Genomic DNA, 15,673 nt, shown 5'->3' on the forward strand with positions numbered 1-15,673 from the left:
ATTTAGATAGTTATTTAAATATTTATTAAATATTTAAATAATTAAATAGTTATTTAAATAGGTAAATAGTTAAATAGTTATTTAGATAGTTATTTAAATGTTTATTAAATATTTGAATAATTAAATAGTTATTTAAATAGGTAAATAGTTAAATAGTTATTTAGATAGTTATTTAAATGTTTATTAAATATTTGAATAATTAAATAGTTATTTAAATAGGTAAATAGTTAAATAGTTAAATAGTAAGTAAAGTTAAATAGTTGTTGCTTATTACCGAGAGCCATTTCTTTAAGGATTCATGCTTGCTTTTCCAAAATCGTGTTGGTTGATCCGGTAATATTCGTTTTTCTGTTTGGACGCTCTATTAGGTGTCTTTATGTATAAATAAAGAATATTTTTTTTGTGATTCTGTGTTTGTTGATCTCTGTTATCATTGTTATTATTTCAATTATGGTAATAAGAAAGGTATTGTGGTAACAATAATGATATTGAGATATACAGTAAAATATAATATTATGATATAGCATGGAACAAATATAAAAATGACAGTATATTATAAAATTATACTGCACTATAAAAAATAAAGTTAGCGATTACTCTCAATAATACATTAGGTGTTTAGTGAATCATACTTGCCTGTGTGTGTATGCGTGTGTTCACGTGTGTGTGTGTGTGTGCGCGCGCGTGTTTGTGGTTGGTTGTGTGTGTGTTTGTGTATCTATGTACATGTCACGCTGGAAATGTTCAGTTCCGCATTGATTTATAAATGACATTCCTCACAGGCAGGGAAGTGAACACACACATAAAAAAAACTACTCCAGAACCACAACAATTCAAGGAATAAAACGCCAACCACTTATCGTCTACTCATATTGGATCAGATAAATGCTATAGGACCTTGATAGGGTAAAGCTATGCTGGTACAAATCCAGGTTTGATCTTTTGTTGTTTATGTTCTGTCTTGGTCTGTCTTTGGCTCTGCCTGCCTGTCTCGGTACTGGTTTCTGGCAACCTCGCATAACACGGTTTTCCTGGTCCAGAAGGCACCTTGGCGGGTTTTGTAGAATGTAGGGCAAAGCTTATATACTGTGCAGTATATAATCTTTGATGTTGGGTTGACTTTTTAATCGTCCCCGAGTGTACATCCACACACACACACACACATAAACACACACACACACACACAAACACACACAAACACACACACACACACACAAACACAAACACAAACACACACATACACACACACACACACACACACACACACACATATAAACACACACACACACACACACACACACACACACACACACACACACACGCACATACACACACACACACACACACACACACACACAAACACACACACACGCACGCACACACACACACACGTATGTATGTATATCCCTCTCTCTCTCACACACACGTACACACGTCTGCTATTCTTGCTGTTATTTTTGTTGATATATTATCATTACTGCTGTTTTATGGTTCTAGGCGTTGTATTATTCCATTTATATCTAATAACAATAGTTATCAAGGATAATGTTATAACAACACGGGTTATCGTCATTAGTATTGTCACTGTCATTAACAATAGTAATCATAATTACCACGAACTGCATTGTTGTTATTACTATTATTATCATTAGATTTTTAAGATAAATATTATTAAGTTTCTTATCGCTGTCTGGTATTTCCATTAGCATTGCGTTACGTATTACTGACTGTTATCATTTGTTGTCTTCATATTTCCTTGATTTATGTAAGTATCAATTTGCCATCATTTGTGGTATCATATTTTGCTAAGACTTTGTTGTCATTATTCTTTATCATCAATACCTGTTATTTCTTTCATTGCCATCATAGCAACACATATTTCCGATTATATATAACTTTTATTGTTATCATCATGGCTTGTAAAAAATGGTAGGGTAGATATATCTATTTTAAACGTTTATCATGGAAGATACCTGAGTCAAGAGTAAAAATTATCAGGCTTGGCATTTAATGGAGTCGTTTGTGTGGATTAGCAACACTACTCAGGCTCTAACAGTCGTTTTAAGCAGCAAACGATGTAGTTCTTTGCCTCCCAGCAAGAATTCTCGACCGAGCGAACCCCTGCTTTAGAGGCCTATAGTCTAACTAGGTTGTTCATGGCATCTTAGTTGTTATTGTCGTAGGTTGCTATTATCAAAGTTTAACAGGACCATATTTGAATTGCATGGTAGGGTAATAGCACTAGATTAATAGCATATCAATATATATTGGCATGAGGTTAATAGCACTAGATTAATAGCATATCAATATATATTGGCATGAGGTTAATAGCACTAGATTAATAGCATATCAATATATATTGGCATGAGGTTAATAGCACTAGATTAATAGCATATATTGATATATTGATATCATGATTTAATAGTAGGCTTGTTTGATATCACCGTAGGTAAATAGCATCAAAGTTTAAGAGCATCATATATCAAGAGCTTCATTGTTTCATAGTGTCATAGACCAATAACATCCTATTATAATAGCATTGTGGATTAATTTCATCACTTGATAAAACCGCTTATTATCAGCATCATGATTTCATGGCACTAGATTAAGAACACCATTCTCTAAAAACACCATGCATTAATAGCATCATGCATATATCACCGTATATTACCATGAGCTTGATATAAAGTCAACATAGATTCATAAGGGTAATGTTCGACAGCAACATATATTAACAGCAACGTAGATTTAGCTTTATCGTTGCCACAGATTCTGTAAACATTGTAAAGTGATGGCAGCAGCTGCTACGTCAGTTTGTGTTAATAACAATAACAACTATATTATATAACAGTAACAATAAGCTAAATTGGAGTAATAATGAAAAGATAAAGGCACAATTTACACTCATAGTGTGAGTAACGACCTAATCATTTGTAATTTTCCCACGACCTTCTTCAATTAATTATAAACCTTCATTATTCAAAACTAATCAGAACATGGGAGAGAATTACGACGAACAGAATAACAAAAGAGCAGCTGACAACTATCATAAACATAAAAGACAAAAACACAAAAATGGAAATGACAAGCAATTAGACAAAACGAGAGATAACGACTTCAAAAACAACACGTAAAATGAGTGTGGTCTGAGATGCATTTAAGTAAATAGACACTTTAACCATAAAAAAAAACTTTGCGTGATTGTAATTTGTAAAATAAAACGGTTATTATAAGGCTTACTACTTCTTGGTGTTTACTTTGAGAGCAAATAGATAGGGAAAGAAGTATACGAGTTTATGTAAGAGATAAGGAAGGAGAGTAAGAGGTGGGGAAGTTGGGAGGAGGAAGGGAGGGAGAGAGAGAGAGAGAGAGAGAGAGCGAGAGAGAGAGAGAGAGAGAGAGAGAGAGGGAGAGAGAGAGAGAGAGAGAGAGAGAGAGAGAGAGAGGGGGGGGGGGGTGAGGGAGGGAAAGAGGCAAAGAGATTAAGAAAGAGATAGATAGAAAGATAGATAGAGAGGGAGGGAGGGAGGGAGAGAGAGGGGGGGAGAGGAAGAAAGAAAGAGAGAGAGAGAGAGGGGGGAGAGTAAGATAGATAGATAGAGAGAGAGAGAGAGAGAGAGCAAAGACCTTAATTTAGTGTGACCTAAACAGTGCAATCCTCGATCATGAATTGCCTACTATTGATAGAACGACGCGAGTAGTTTCAACCGACAGTTCCACAAAAGAGACAACAACTCGTCTTATTAACCAGCTCATTAACCAGCTCCACAACAACCGCACGTTTTACGATTAATGCTGATGATAGAGGCGGTTCTTGCGGCTGACAAAATTACGTTTCCCTTTGTGGCAACCCTGGGTTTCCTCGTCAGGTGTTAAAAATAGCTTAAAATAATCGACTAATATCAATTTAAATCGGTGTTATGATAGGTAATGGGGGTTCACATTATCGAGATCGACTCTATGATACATCTCGATTGTTCTAAACACATCTCAAGGATTTTAGAATCTGGAAATTGTAACTAATGTGATGTTCACCTTAATAGTTAGTAATAAAAAAAAAATGGAATTCGCATTAAATATTTAGGTATTAAATATTTTCTTAAACTTTTAAGCATTTATCATTTTTTCAGTTGCATTATATAGTCGTTTTTTTACGCCTCGAGGAGAGTTTAGACATATGCAATGAACATACTATTGAACAGAGTAACAGTACGGAAGACTGTTTCAAAATTTACAGCTGTGTACGCTAATATCTCCTTGATTTCCCATAGATGTATATATATATATATATATATATATATATATATATATATATATATATATATATATATATATATATATATATATATATACATACACACACACACACACACACACACACACACACACACACACACACACACACATATATATATATATATATATATATATATATATATATATATATATATATATATATATATATATATATATGTGTGTGTGTGTGTGTGTGTATGTATGTAAGTATACACACATGTATTCATCTGTGTGTATATACATACGTATATATATATATATATATATATATATATATATATATTCACACACACACACACACACACACACACACACACACACACACACACACACACTCACACACACACTCACACTCATACACACATACACATATACGCACCAGCACACAAACACTCAAACACACACACTCAAACACACACACACACACACACACACACACACACGCACGCACGCACAAACACACACACGCCCGCACAAACACACACACACACACACATACACATATATGATATATGCAAAAGGATATAATGTTTTATATACATGTATATGTATCTGTATATATATATATGCATGTGTATGTATGTATGTACATATATATATTTACATGTATGTATATATATATATATATATATATATATATATATATATATATATATATATATATATATATATATACATATATATGATATATGTAATATGATATAATATATATATACATATACATATTTACATATATATGTTGGCGTATACATACGTATATATACGCCCATGTATATACACCTAAATTACATGTATCTGTTGGCCGGTACCTGTATACTCCCTCATCAAGTCCCCCACTCCTTAAACTGCCCCCCTAACCCCCCCCCCCACCCCACCCCCCCCCCCCAAACACACACACATACGCAACATTTTTTTTACTCAAAGTCAACCAAACAAGAAGGTCGCGTTGTTTATCAAGCGTTAATAGTTGCATTTTTATTGCAACTGCGAACCTCCTAGATTCAACCTTGATGAGATATGTCTCTGAGCAGTTCTCTAAATCTAACTCTGATCTTTAATCTTATCGAAGAGCTCATATTTGAAATGCACATTTGATCTCAACCTAAACCTAATATCTAATCTAATCTAAACCGAGTATCTAAAGCGAATATTTGATATCTTTGAGCAGTTCCCGAAAGGTAAAACCGAATACGTGATCTAAATCTAACTCTGATATCTAATCTTATCTAAAGCTCATATTTGAAATGCAAACTTGATCTAAACCTAAACCTGATATCTAATCTAATCTAAAGCGAATATCTAAACCGAATATGTGATCTAAATCTAACTCTGGTATTTAATCTTATCTAAAAGCTCATATTTGAAATGCATATTTGATCTGAACCTAAACCCAATATTTAATCTAATCTAAAGCTAGTATCTAAATCGAATATTTGATATCTTTGAGCAGTTCCCGAATATCCAAACCGAATATGTGATCTAAATCTAACTCTGGTATTTAAACTTATCTAAAGCTCATATTTGAAATGCAAATTTGATCTAAACCTAAACCTAATATTTAATCTAATCTAAAGCGAATATCCAAATCGAATATGTGATCTAAATCCAACTCTGATCTTTAATCTTATATAAAAGCTCATATTTGAAATGAATATTTCATCTAAACCTAAACCTAATGTTTAATCTAATCTAAAGCTAGTATCTAAATCGAATATTTGATATCTTTGAGCAGTTCCCGAAAGGTAATCCGAATACGTGATCTAAATCTAACTCTGATCTTTAATCTTATATAAAAGCTCATATTTGAAAAGCATATCTGATCTGAACCTAAACCTGATATCTAATCTAATCTAAAGCGAGTATCTAAATTGAATATTTGATATCTTTGAGCAGTTCCCGAATATCCAAACCGAATATGTGATCTAAATCCAACTCTGATATTTAATCTTATCTAAAAGCTCATATTTGAAATGTATATTTCATCTAAACCTAAACCTAATGTTTAATCTAATCTAAAGCGAGTATCTAAATCGAATATTTAATATCTTTGAGCAGTTCTCGAAAGGTAAACCGAATACGTGATCTAAATCTAACTCTGATATCTAATCTTATCTAAAGCTCATATTTGAAATGAATATTTCATCTAAACCTAAACCTAATATCTAATCTAATCTAAAGCGAGTATCTAAATCGAATATGTGATCTAAATCTAACTCTGATCTTTAATTTTATCTAAAAGCTCATATTTGAAATGAATATTTAATCTGAACCTAAACCTAATATCTAATCTAATCTAAAGCGAGTATCTAAATCGAATATGTGATCTAAATCTAACTCTGATCTTTAATTTTATCTAAAAGCTCATATTTGAAATGCATATTTCATCTGAACCTAAACCTAATATCTAATCTAATCTAAAGCTAGTATCTAAATCGAATATTTGATATCTTTGAGCAGTTCTCGAAAAGTAAAATCGAATATGTGATCTAAATCTAACTCTGATATTTAATCTTATCCAAAAGATAATGAATTTTTGATCTAAACCTAAAACCTAATATTTAATCTAATCTAAAACGAGTATCTAAACCGAATATTTGATCTAAACCGAATATTCAATCTAATCTAAAACTAAAAATATACGGTAATCTAAATTCACGTTTTCACAGAAGGTAAGAAAGACATTTTGACATTTTGTTAGAGAATAAATGAAAGATATTTGGCATGAAAGGAGACACGGAGAACTCCTCAGTCCCTGGATATAAAGGAATGCAATGTCATGCAACCATTCTGGCGAATAAATGGAGCGAAAAAGACCTCCAGGTGACAGGAAATGTGACGAATGAGGGAGAGAAAGAGAGAGAGAGAATGAGGAAAAAGAAAGATAGATATATAGATAGAGAGAATGAGGAGAAAGAAAGATAGAGAGATAGAGAGAGAGAAAGATAGACAGAGAGAGAGAGAGAGAATGATGAGAAAGAGAGAGAGAGAGAGAATGAGGAGAAAGAGAGATAGATAGATAGAGAGAGAGAGAGAGAATGAGGAGAAAGAGAGGTAGATAGATAGATAGACAGAGAGAGAGAGAGAGAGAGAGAGAGGGAGGGAGGGAGGGAAAAAGAGAAAGCTAGAGATAGATAGACACAGAGAGAGAATGAGGGAGAGAAAGAGAGAGAGAGAGAATGAGGAGAAAGAGAGATAGATAGATAGAGAGAGAGAGAGAGAGAATGAGGAGAGAGGTAGATAGATAGACAGAGAGAGAGAGAGTGAGGGAGGGAGGGAGGGAAAAAGAGAGAGCTAGAGATAGATAGAGAGAGAGAGAGGGGGGGGCTATGTGTGCGTGTTTCTCTGTCTCTGTCCAAACATTCTTGGATCGTTGACATAAGAAGTCGTCTACCTGTGGGTGTTTTTACCTTTTTGTTCACATACAGCTAGAATCATCATAAATCTCCATGTATATTGTTTTCATATATGCTTTGCAATATCATTTTCATTCTTAACGGCATGTTTTAGGAATAGAATTATGAGAGACAAAAATTTGGACTATTCTATACAAGTGCCCTGAAAAAGAAATATTCACAAGTGCTAAAAAAAGTCCTTTCCTGACAAGACTGTCTCGTAAGTTCTTTCCTGACAAGATATCCAAAATGGAACAACATATGCCCATAGTAATTACTCATTTATTTAAAGATATGTAGCAGTAACATTTACATATCGATATATGCCTAACAGCCTGGCAGGTCGTTCCCATTATTAGTTACTTTCATCAATAAGGGTTTTACTTTCAATGTTTTAAGCGAACATCGTTACATAAGCCTTATACTGAGGGACGTCACCCTAATACCACCTTCCGCCCATCCCCAAGCAAGGTATTCCTCCCTCCCAGATTTACATTTTTGACAGTTGGCGTTTCATGCCGATGTCCCACTACTCAGAAAGACCCCTCTACACTTATTTAGAATTTGCACAAATTTAAAGACTTTTCTTATATAAATTTTGCTCAAATTTAAAGACTTTGCAGCACACACACACACACACGCCTTCAGTCAGTTCATTGAGAAGTCGCCCTTTACCCGGGGTCTACGTGTTATACCGTGCAAGCCCCTGAAGAGCACTCTTGTCTCGCACTTATCTATCAGTGTTACCGCCATTACCACATATTATACGTATGTAATGATTTCTACGTTGACTGGGATTAGTATCCAATGATTACCTTTATATTATGATGGAGGAATTCACCCACACTTCGTATTACAAAACTGTAATACGAAGAAAAGCTTCCCCCAAAAATATGTCCGAAGTGTAGACGTTGTGAAGGTTTTATACATGAGTTACAGATTTCCTAATCCGAAGTCTAAGCTCTATCACCGCATTCGGATGGCGTGCGGTAATGGGAGTAACTGAACTATTTTCCGAAATTTACTTCCCAAGGGTAAGAAGGACCCCAATTTCCCGCCCTGCAGTGGCGACACCGCTTCTGTTGACAGCTGTACCTATGTCCTTAAGACTTCTCACAGCTGTCACCAACATCGTATTCGTTATGGAGCATTGCACTCGTTCCTTGGTCTGACAATCGTTTATGCGCTTGGACGAGCTTGTTCGAGTTCGCTTTCCCAATTCTGCCACGCCCCTTGTCTTCTTATCTCTCTCCTCGTGACTCCCCGCTCTCGCTCTCTCTATCTTCACACACACATATATATGTATACTAAATATATACTATATATATGCGTGTGTGTGTATACATATTCAATTATACGTATATATACATACATACATACATATATATATATACATATACAATATATATATATATATATATATATATATATATATATATATATATATATATATATATATATGTATACACACACACACACACACACACACACACACACACACACACACATATATATATATATATATATATATATATATATATATATATATATATATATATATATATAAGAATGTGTATCTGTATAACTTTATTTTTATATATACAAATATAAGCGTTTGTGTATAGATTGTTAGATCGGAAGAGGAAAAAGGAAAGATAACGAGGAATCGAGAGAGACAGACACATAGAGAAAGAGAGAAACAGAGACACCGAGTGAAATATGTAACTGAGGAACAGAAAAAAAAGGGGGAAAATAAATCACACAATATACGGACGAAGATATTAATAAAGTTGACGCTTGGCAGGAAGTAGAGGAGCTGTTTTGAAGAGACGAGGATAACAAATCCCGAAGATTTTTTGAGAAGGCCATTGGGGTGTTGACGCCAAAGAGTCCTTCAAAAAACAATAATGGTTATAAACAAGGACAATATTGATTGCCCTGCTTTAGTTCTGCTTTCTGATCGATTAACAATAAACTTCGTCGCAAGTTAAACTTGACAATAAAAGACATACATGCGGAAGTGTGTGGTCACACGCATATGAATCCATGTATATGTGTATGTATGCAATGTATATATATATATATATATATATATATATATATATATACATATAATTTTTTTTTATGCATGTGTATGTATTTATATTTATCTATGTATGTATATATATTATTGCCTTTAAATACTTAACCTTCCAATGTTTGAACCTATGCATTTAAAATTTGTAACAAATAACACATGTGCAATTAAGAAGACTTTTTGCAAGTGTTCAAATTAATGGCCTTATGAAGAGTAAAATAGAAAACATTATGAATCATTTCACCTAAAATTTCAACGGCATGATCCTCCAACTACTTAATTTATTTCTATGCGATTAACCGTATCACTCAGTGCCCCCCCCCCCCCCCCAAATAAAAATCGACCAAGGAGCAAAAGTTGTTTAGCTCGTTCATATTATCGGGGTCTCGGGGGGGGGGGGGGGCGATCCTTAAACGCTGGCTAAATACATGAATATAAAAGCATCATTCCACGAACATTAATATTGTGCAATTATGATCATGTAGTCCTTATTCAGTTGTCATTCCTATTGCCATTACTGTTATAATTATAATCATTGTTATCATATAATTTTTATTGCTACCATTATCATATTTAGTATATCTATAAACATATGCATACCCTATACATGTATATGTGTATTTATATACAGTATATATTATATGTTTTATATTATATACATCAAACATACATAGACACAAAATATATTTATACGCATTCATATACACCTATGTACTTATACATATATAGGTGTGTATACATACAAATATATATATATATATATATATATATATATATATATATATATATATATATATATACATATATGTACATACATACATACATACATACATATATATATATATATATATATGTGTGTGTGTGTGTGTGTGTGTGTGTGTGTGTGTGTGTGTGTGTGTGTGTGTGTGTGTGTGTGTGTGTGTGTGTGTGTGTGTGTGTGTGTGTGTGCGTTTCTGTGCGTGTATGCATGTGTCTATATGTGTGTTTGTGCGTGTATGTGTCTATGAGTGTGTGCCTGTGCAAACACTTATGTAATTATACATATGGATATTTACATATACATATATTTCTACCTTTACATAATATATCTAAAATGCACGTTTATTTTTGTGTGTGCATACGTTCGTGTGTCAGGCTACGCTCACTTTAAACTATTTTTTCATTATTTGTTAATATACTTATCATCGTGTTAATTAAGTCATATAGGATATTTATGTCTGCGAGCGTATGTCCGCGTGTTTATCCGCATGTGACGAAATTGCTTGTCATCCCTCTAACCGAGGAATTCGCGCTGTGTTCTTCGCTCCCAACATCGATTCCTTCGGAGACTAATCATCCTGCAAGTCCAAGGACGGAAGCTTCCTTTATAAGAAGTGGAGTGACTCTTGCAGACACAGTCGTCCACTGGCAATCCCAAAAGCAGCAACATGAAATTCTTGGTTAGTAATTTTTGTTTACTTTTGGCTCAAACTATGTATTTGCAGACATTTTACCAGTAATTCCAGGTCTTGATTTTAGGTTTGTATATACTGCTAGTTTTACCATGACTCAATGTTAAACTTCAGTTTTATTTCCTTAACAGGCGGTAGTGCTTCTGGCGGCCCTTGCTTGCGCTTCTGCAGTGGAGAAGCGAGAGGCGGACGCCGACCCTAGCCTCCCCTTCTACGGTCAGACTTATGGCTACCCTAGCTACTACCGAGGCTACGGCTACCCATACAGCTACTCCCACGCCCTCCACAAGAGGTCCGCTGATCCTGAACCCGATGCTGATCCTTCCCTCCTGTACAATCACTACCGCCCTTACTCTGCAGGTTATGGCTACGTTCGCCCTTACACCTACGGCTATCCCTACAGCCACGCCCACGCCCTCCACAAGAGGTCGGCCGAACCAGAAGCTGACGCCTCCGTTGTTCACCCGCACACTTACTCCTACACCCACGCCGCTCCTGTCGTCTCCTACGGCTATCCCTACACCTACGGCTATGGCTATCCCAGGGGCTATGGATATTAACTCTGAAGACACTTCGTCACTTGCTACCAGTAATAGCATAGATCTTGACTTCCTTTTTGCATCACTTGTTGCCAGGATGCAAGAAATGATTTTCGAAATAAAGTACCAATGAATTCTCCATTTTTTATTTGGACAGTACCATGTCCTTCGAAACATAAATTTCAGTAATCAGTATTTATTTTCAAATTGTGCGACTTACGTAGCATATTGAACAAAGTTCTGATGAAGCATAAGAATACGAATACTGATTTAAAGTTTTTGTGTCTTCAAAGACCTGACTACAACTGAACCAACTACGAGCTATTGATATCCTAGGAAATATCAGACAAACGGGAGCTTAATGATAAATACTAATTATAAAAGAAAAAATAGTAGAACGATGATACCAATAATCATTGCAATAATGATCTAGTTTCATGTCACGAGTTCTATCTCAAACGTGTTCTCTTCTGATTATCATGAATATCACGGGCATTATGATGATTGTTAATGTTTTTTTTATGATCATTTCTAGCACACTTTTATTAGACTCGCCACCTACGGATACCCCTACGCCTACGGCTATGGCTACCGTAGGGATTATGGATATTAACATCGTTCTTGCATCACTTGTTGCCAGGATGCATGAGATTCTTTTCGACTTCACAAACATTTCTCGCCAATAAAGAATCAACGACCTTTTCCACTTTCATTAAAACCATGTATAGTGTAATCATCCACATTCATTCACTTCCTCACTTACATTACTTTTGCTAGTGTCATTATCGTTAGCATTGTATTCCCCCGTATCAGCAGCATCATGCTAATCATCATTGTCTCCATGTATATTATTTGTATTTTTATTCCACCATTCTTAGAATAGCAGTGTTAATCATTTCTTAATAATACCATAGTAATGCGTATAATAGTATCGGATGGTAATGATAACAATCACCATCATCATAACTACAATAACTACCTGCTCACTGTGTTTACATTCAGACGCATCTGTTGCAGCTTCTATAGACTGCAAACAAATCTTACTCTTTATAAAGGGACTGAAACTGTAAATTCGCTGCCACTTAAAAGTAGAACTCATATATTACTATGCGTAGCTGTGCATCTATAATCATATCTATACAAACATACATATACATACTATCTTACAAGAGTGCAATTTCATTTCGAGTCTTCCTCTGCATTTCAGACTTTCAGGCACTGCAAGGTTTCCACAACTCAATTTGTTGTATCTTTATAATTGCAAATATTATAACAGGCCAAATATTCATTTCGAGCGAAAACAAATATTGTTTGGATTTGTTCGGCATAGCATTTACTACATATTCCGTAAGACTAAAAAAATAATAATAATAATAATAGATAAAACAAAAAAATAAAAAAATCATACATCTTGCTTCTCCTAAATTCAGAGTTTCGAGGAGTTTTAACAGCCATAGTGTCCTCCCCTTCCTCTTAAAAACTAAACAAGTCTTTTAAGCCATAGTTGCTTGTTTAGTTATCTTCAATGGCACTTGGTTATTCAGGACGTTCCTTCGCTGTATATATTTTGCACTAGGAGAGAGAGTGTGTGTATTTATGTGTAATGGATACATGAGAATGATATTTTATGTTTTTAAGTGTTACAGATTTTGAAACATGACTATCGACTTGGGATATGCCTCATAAACAGTCCCCCTCAAGGCTCTCTCTGACGACCTGTCAGAAATTTCTGACCTTATGTTCTCTGCAAATCTTGATACTTAAGGGATGTGACTCGAGTATGCATAACAACCCACCAAGCAACTGGGTAATTTGCCATTCATGAATTCCATAAGGAAGCCGCGCAAAGACAATGAATCAGGTGAGAAAACCTTACGATTTACATTTACAGTTGATACATGTGATTCGTATATCACCTTCTTTAAATAATGTGTTTTACGTTTACAGAATTAACGAAAACTTTTTAAGAATAATTGGAGATTAAATGTTGTCATCGATGTTTGGCTATCGTGATTGTGCTAAAGGTTCTAGTTATACCATTTCCAATTGTTTTTTATTAACAAAAACACCACATATTTCGAGCAATAATCTTGGTATTCGGCAAAACTTTATAATGTTTCCAAACCTTTTTAACATAATTCTAATGGCTGATATTAGTTGCCAATAAATATATTTGCGAAATACCAGGCGCCAATTACAGCATTCCTCCATACAAGCAAGAGCATTTAATTCACTGAATACTGGAGACTACGAATGTATTGCCAGAAAAAAAATCTGTTCACGCACTATCGGGGTGTGGCAGTTGGAAATATCACATATATCCCTATATCTACACATGTGTTTGGTTATATTTGTATATGTATGTATATATTAAGCATATAAATGTACGTTTATATGAAATGTTGAGCTATTCAGTACAAATATGTGTTCCTGTGTGCGTGAAACTTTTTTTTTTTTTTTTTTTGTGAATTGTTAAAGTGTACAAAATATTCGTAGATGTGCGAGTGCATGTATGTGCGTGTTTATCCGTCGGTGTGCTAGAATTGCTCATACTTCCTTACGGGCGACTTTTCCTTGCTCTCGGCGTCGATACCTTCGGAATTCAGTCATCCTGCAAGTCCAAGGACGGAAGTCCCGCATATAAGAAGTTCGACGATTTCAACAGACACATTCGCAGACAGGCAATCACAAAAGCAGCTGACATGCAGTTCTTGGTCAGTCATTTTTGCTTAAAGTTACAACCGTGTATTATTTTAAAGTATGTCTGCTTAGATTTTACAAATAGTTAGGATTCTTAGAACAATAACTTGGTATTCGATTTGTACATCCAACTAGTTTTACTGTAACTAATATGATGTTAATCTTTACTGCTTTGTTTCCTAAACAGGCGGTAGTGCTTCTGGCGGCCCTTGCTTGCGCTTCTCCAGTGGAGAAGCGAGAGGCGGACGCCGACCCTAGCCTCCCCTTCTACGGTCAGACTTATGGCTACCCTAGCTACTACCGAGGCTACGGCTACCCATACAGCTACTCCCACGCCCTCCACAAGAGGTCCGCTGATCCTGAACCCGATGCTGATCCTTCCCTCCTGTACAATCACTACCGCCCTTACTCTGCAGGTTATGGCTACGTTCGCCCTTACACCTACGGCTATCCCTACAGCCACGCCCACGCCCTCCACAAGAGGTCGGCCGAACCAGAAGCTGACGCCTCCGTTGTTCACCCGCACACTTACTCCTACACCCACGCCGCTCCTGTCGTCTCCTACGGCTATCCCTACACCTACGGCTATGGCTACCGCAGGGGCTATGGATATTAACGGAAAGCACTTGGTGACGTCACCGCTATCAGTATGGATCTAGAGTTCGTTCTTGCATCACTTACCAGGATGCAAGAAATGTTTGTGGATTTCACGAACAGTTTTCCCTAATAAAGAATCTATAAACTATCTACTTTCATTAATACCATGTGTATTGTGATTATTATTCATTTATATTTTAATTAGCATTAACTTTGTTAGCCATTCTTTTTAGCATTGCCATTATTACCATTCATATTATCATCTGTACTATCATTACTATTATCCTGATCATCGTTGTTTTCATGGTTAGTATTAGCATAGTTACTCCAGTTATTCTTAACAATACCACTGTAATGAGAATAAAACCATAATGATGGTACTTATAACAATCAATTTATCAGAACGATAATAACGACCTGCTCAGTTTTTACATTCAGACAGATGGAACAGCCTGTAAAGATAGCGAACAAGTTTTACTCTTTTATGACAGGGATTGAAATTTGCTTAAATTTAAAAGTAATGATCAAATCTTACAATGACCAATCAATGATTTATTAAAAGAAGACTTACATGAACCAGTATAAAAGATTAGACAAAGGCAACATCTATTTAACGCATAC

The 15,673-nt window shown here is 35.1% G+C and overlaps 2 protein-coding genes across 2 annotated transcripts; both read left to right on the forward strand.

Annotated features, from left to right (window-relative positions):
• Positions 1-11,140: 11,140 nt before the first annotated feature.
• LOC138860390 (shematrin-like protein 1) lies at positions 11,141-11,891 on the forward strand. Its single transcript, XM_070117829.1, has 2 exons — positions 11,141-11,204; positions 11,348-11,891. Exons 1-2 carry the CDS (start codon positions 11,193-11,195, stop codon positions 11,774-11,776), a joined length of 441 nt encoding a protein of 146 aa, XP_069973930.1. The 5' UTR covers positions 11,141-11,192; the 3' UTR covers positions 11,777-11,891.
• Positions 11,892-14,008: 2,117 nt separating this feature from the next.
• LOC113826985 (uncharacterized) lies at positions 14,009-15,198 on the forward strand. Its single transcript, XM_027379883.2, has 3 exons — positions 14,009-14,114; positions 14,252-14,469; positions 14,643-15,198. The coding sequence occupies exons 1-3, from the start codon at positions 14,009-14,011 to the stop codon at positions 15,069-15,071; spliced, it is 753 nt and encodes a 250-aa protein (XP_027235684.2). The 3' UTR covers positions 15,072-15,198.
• The last annotated feature ends 475 nt before the right edge of the window (positions 15,199-15,673 follow it).

Source organism: Penaeus vannamei, chromosome 41 (assembly GCF_042767895.1).
Source record: "Penaeus vannamei isolate JL-2024 chromosome 41, ASM4276789v1, whole genome shotgun sequence".
NCBI classification, from domain to species: domain Eukaryota; kingdom Metazoa; phylum Arthropoda; class Malacostraca; order Decapoda; family Penaeidae; genus Penaeus; species Penaeus vannamei.

Bases quoted from the DNA above. Each gene is read 5' to 3' on its own strand.
- LOC113826985 (XM_027379883.2), top strand. From the start codon at position 14,009: ATGTATTGCCAGAAAAAAAATCTGTTCACGCACTATCGGGGTGTGGCA. The intron at 14,115-14,251 runs GTATGTATATAT...AAATATTCGTAG, and splicing joins GTTTGGTTATATTTGTATAT to ATGTGCGAGTGCATGTATGT. The intron at 14,470-14,642 runs GTCAGTCATTTT...TTTCCTAAACAG, and splicing joins CAGCTGACATGCAGTTCTTG to GCGGTAGTGCTTCTGGCGGC.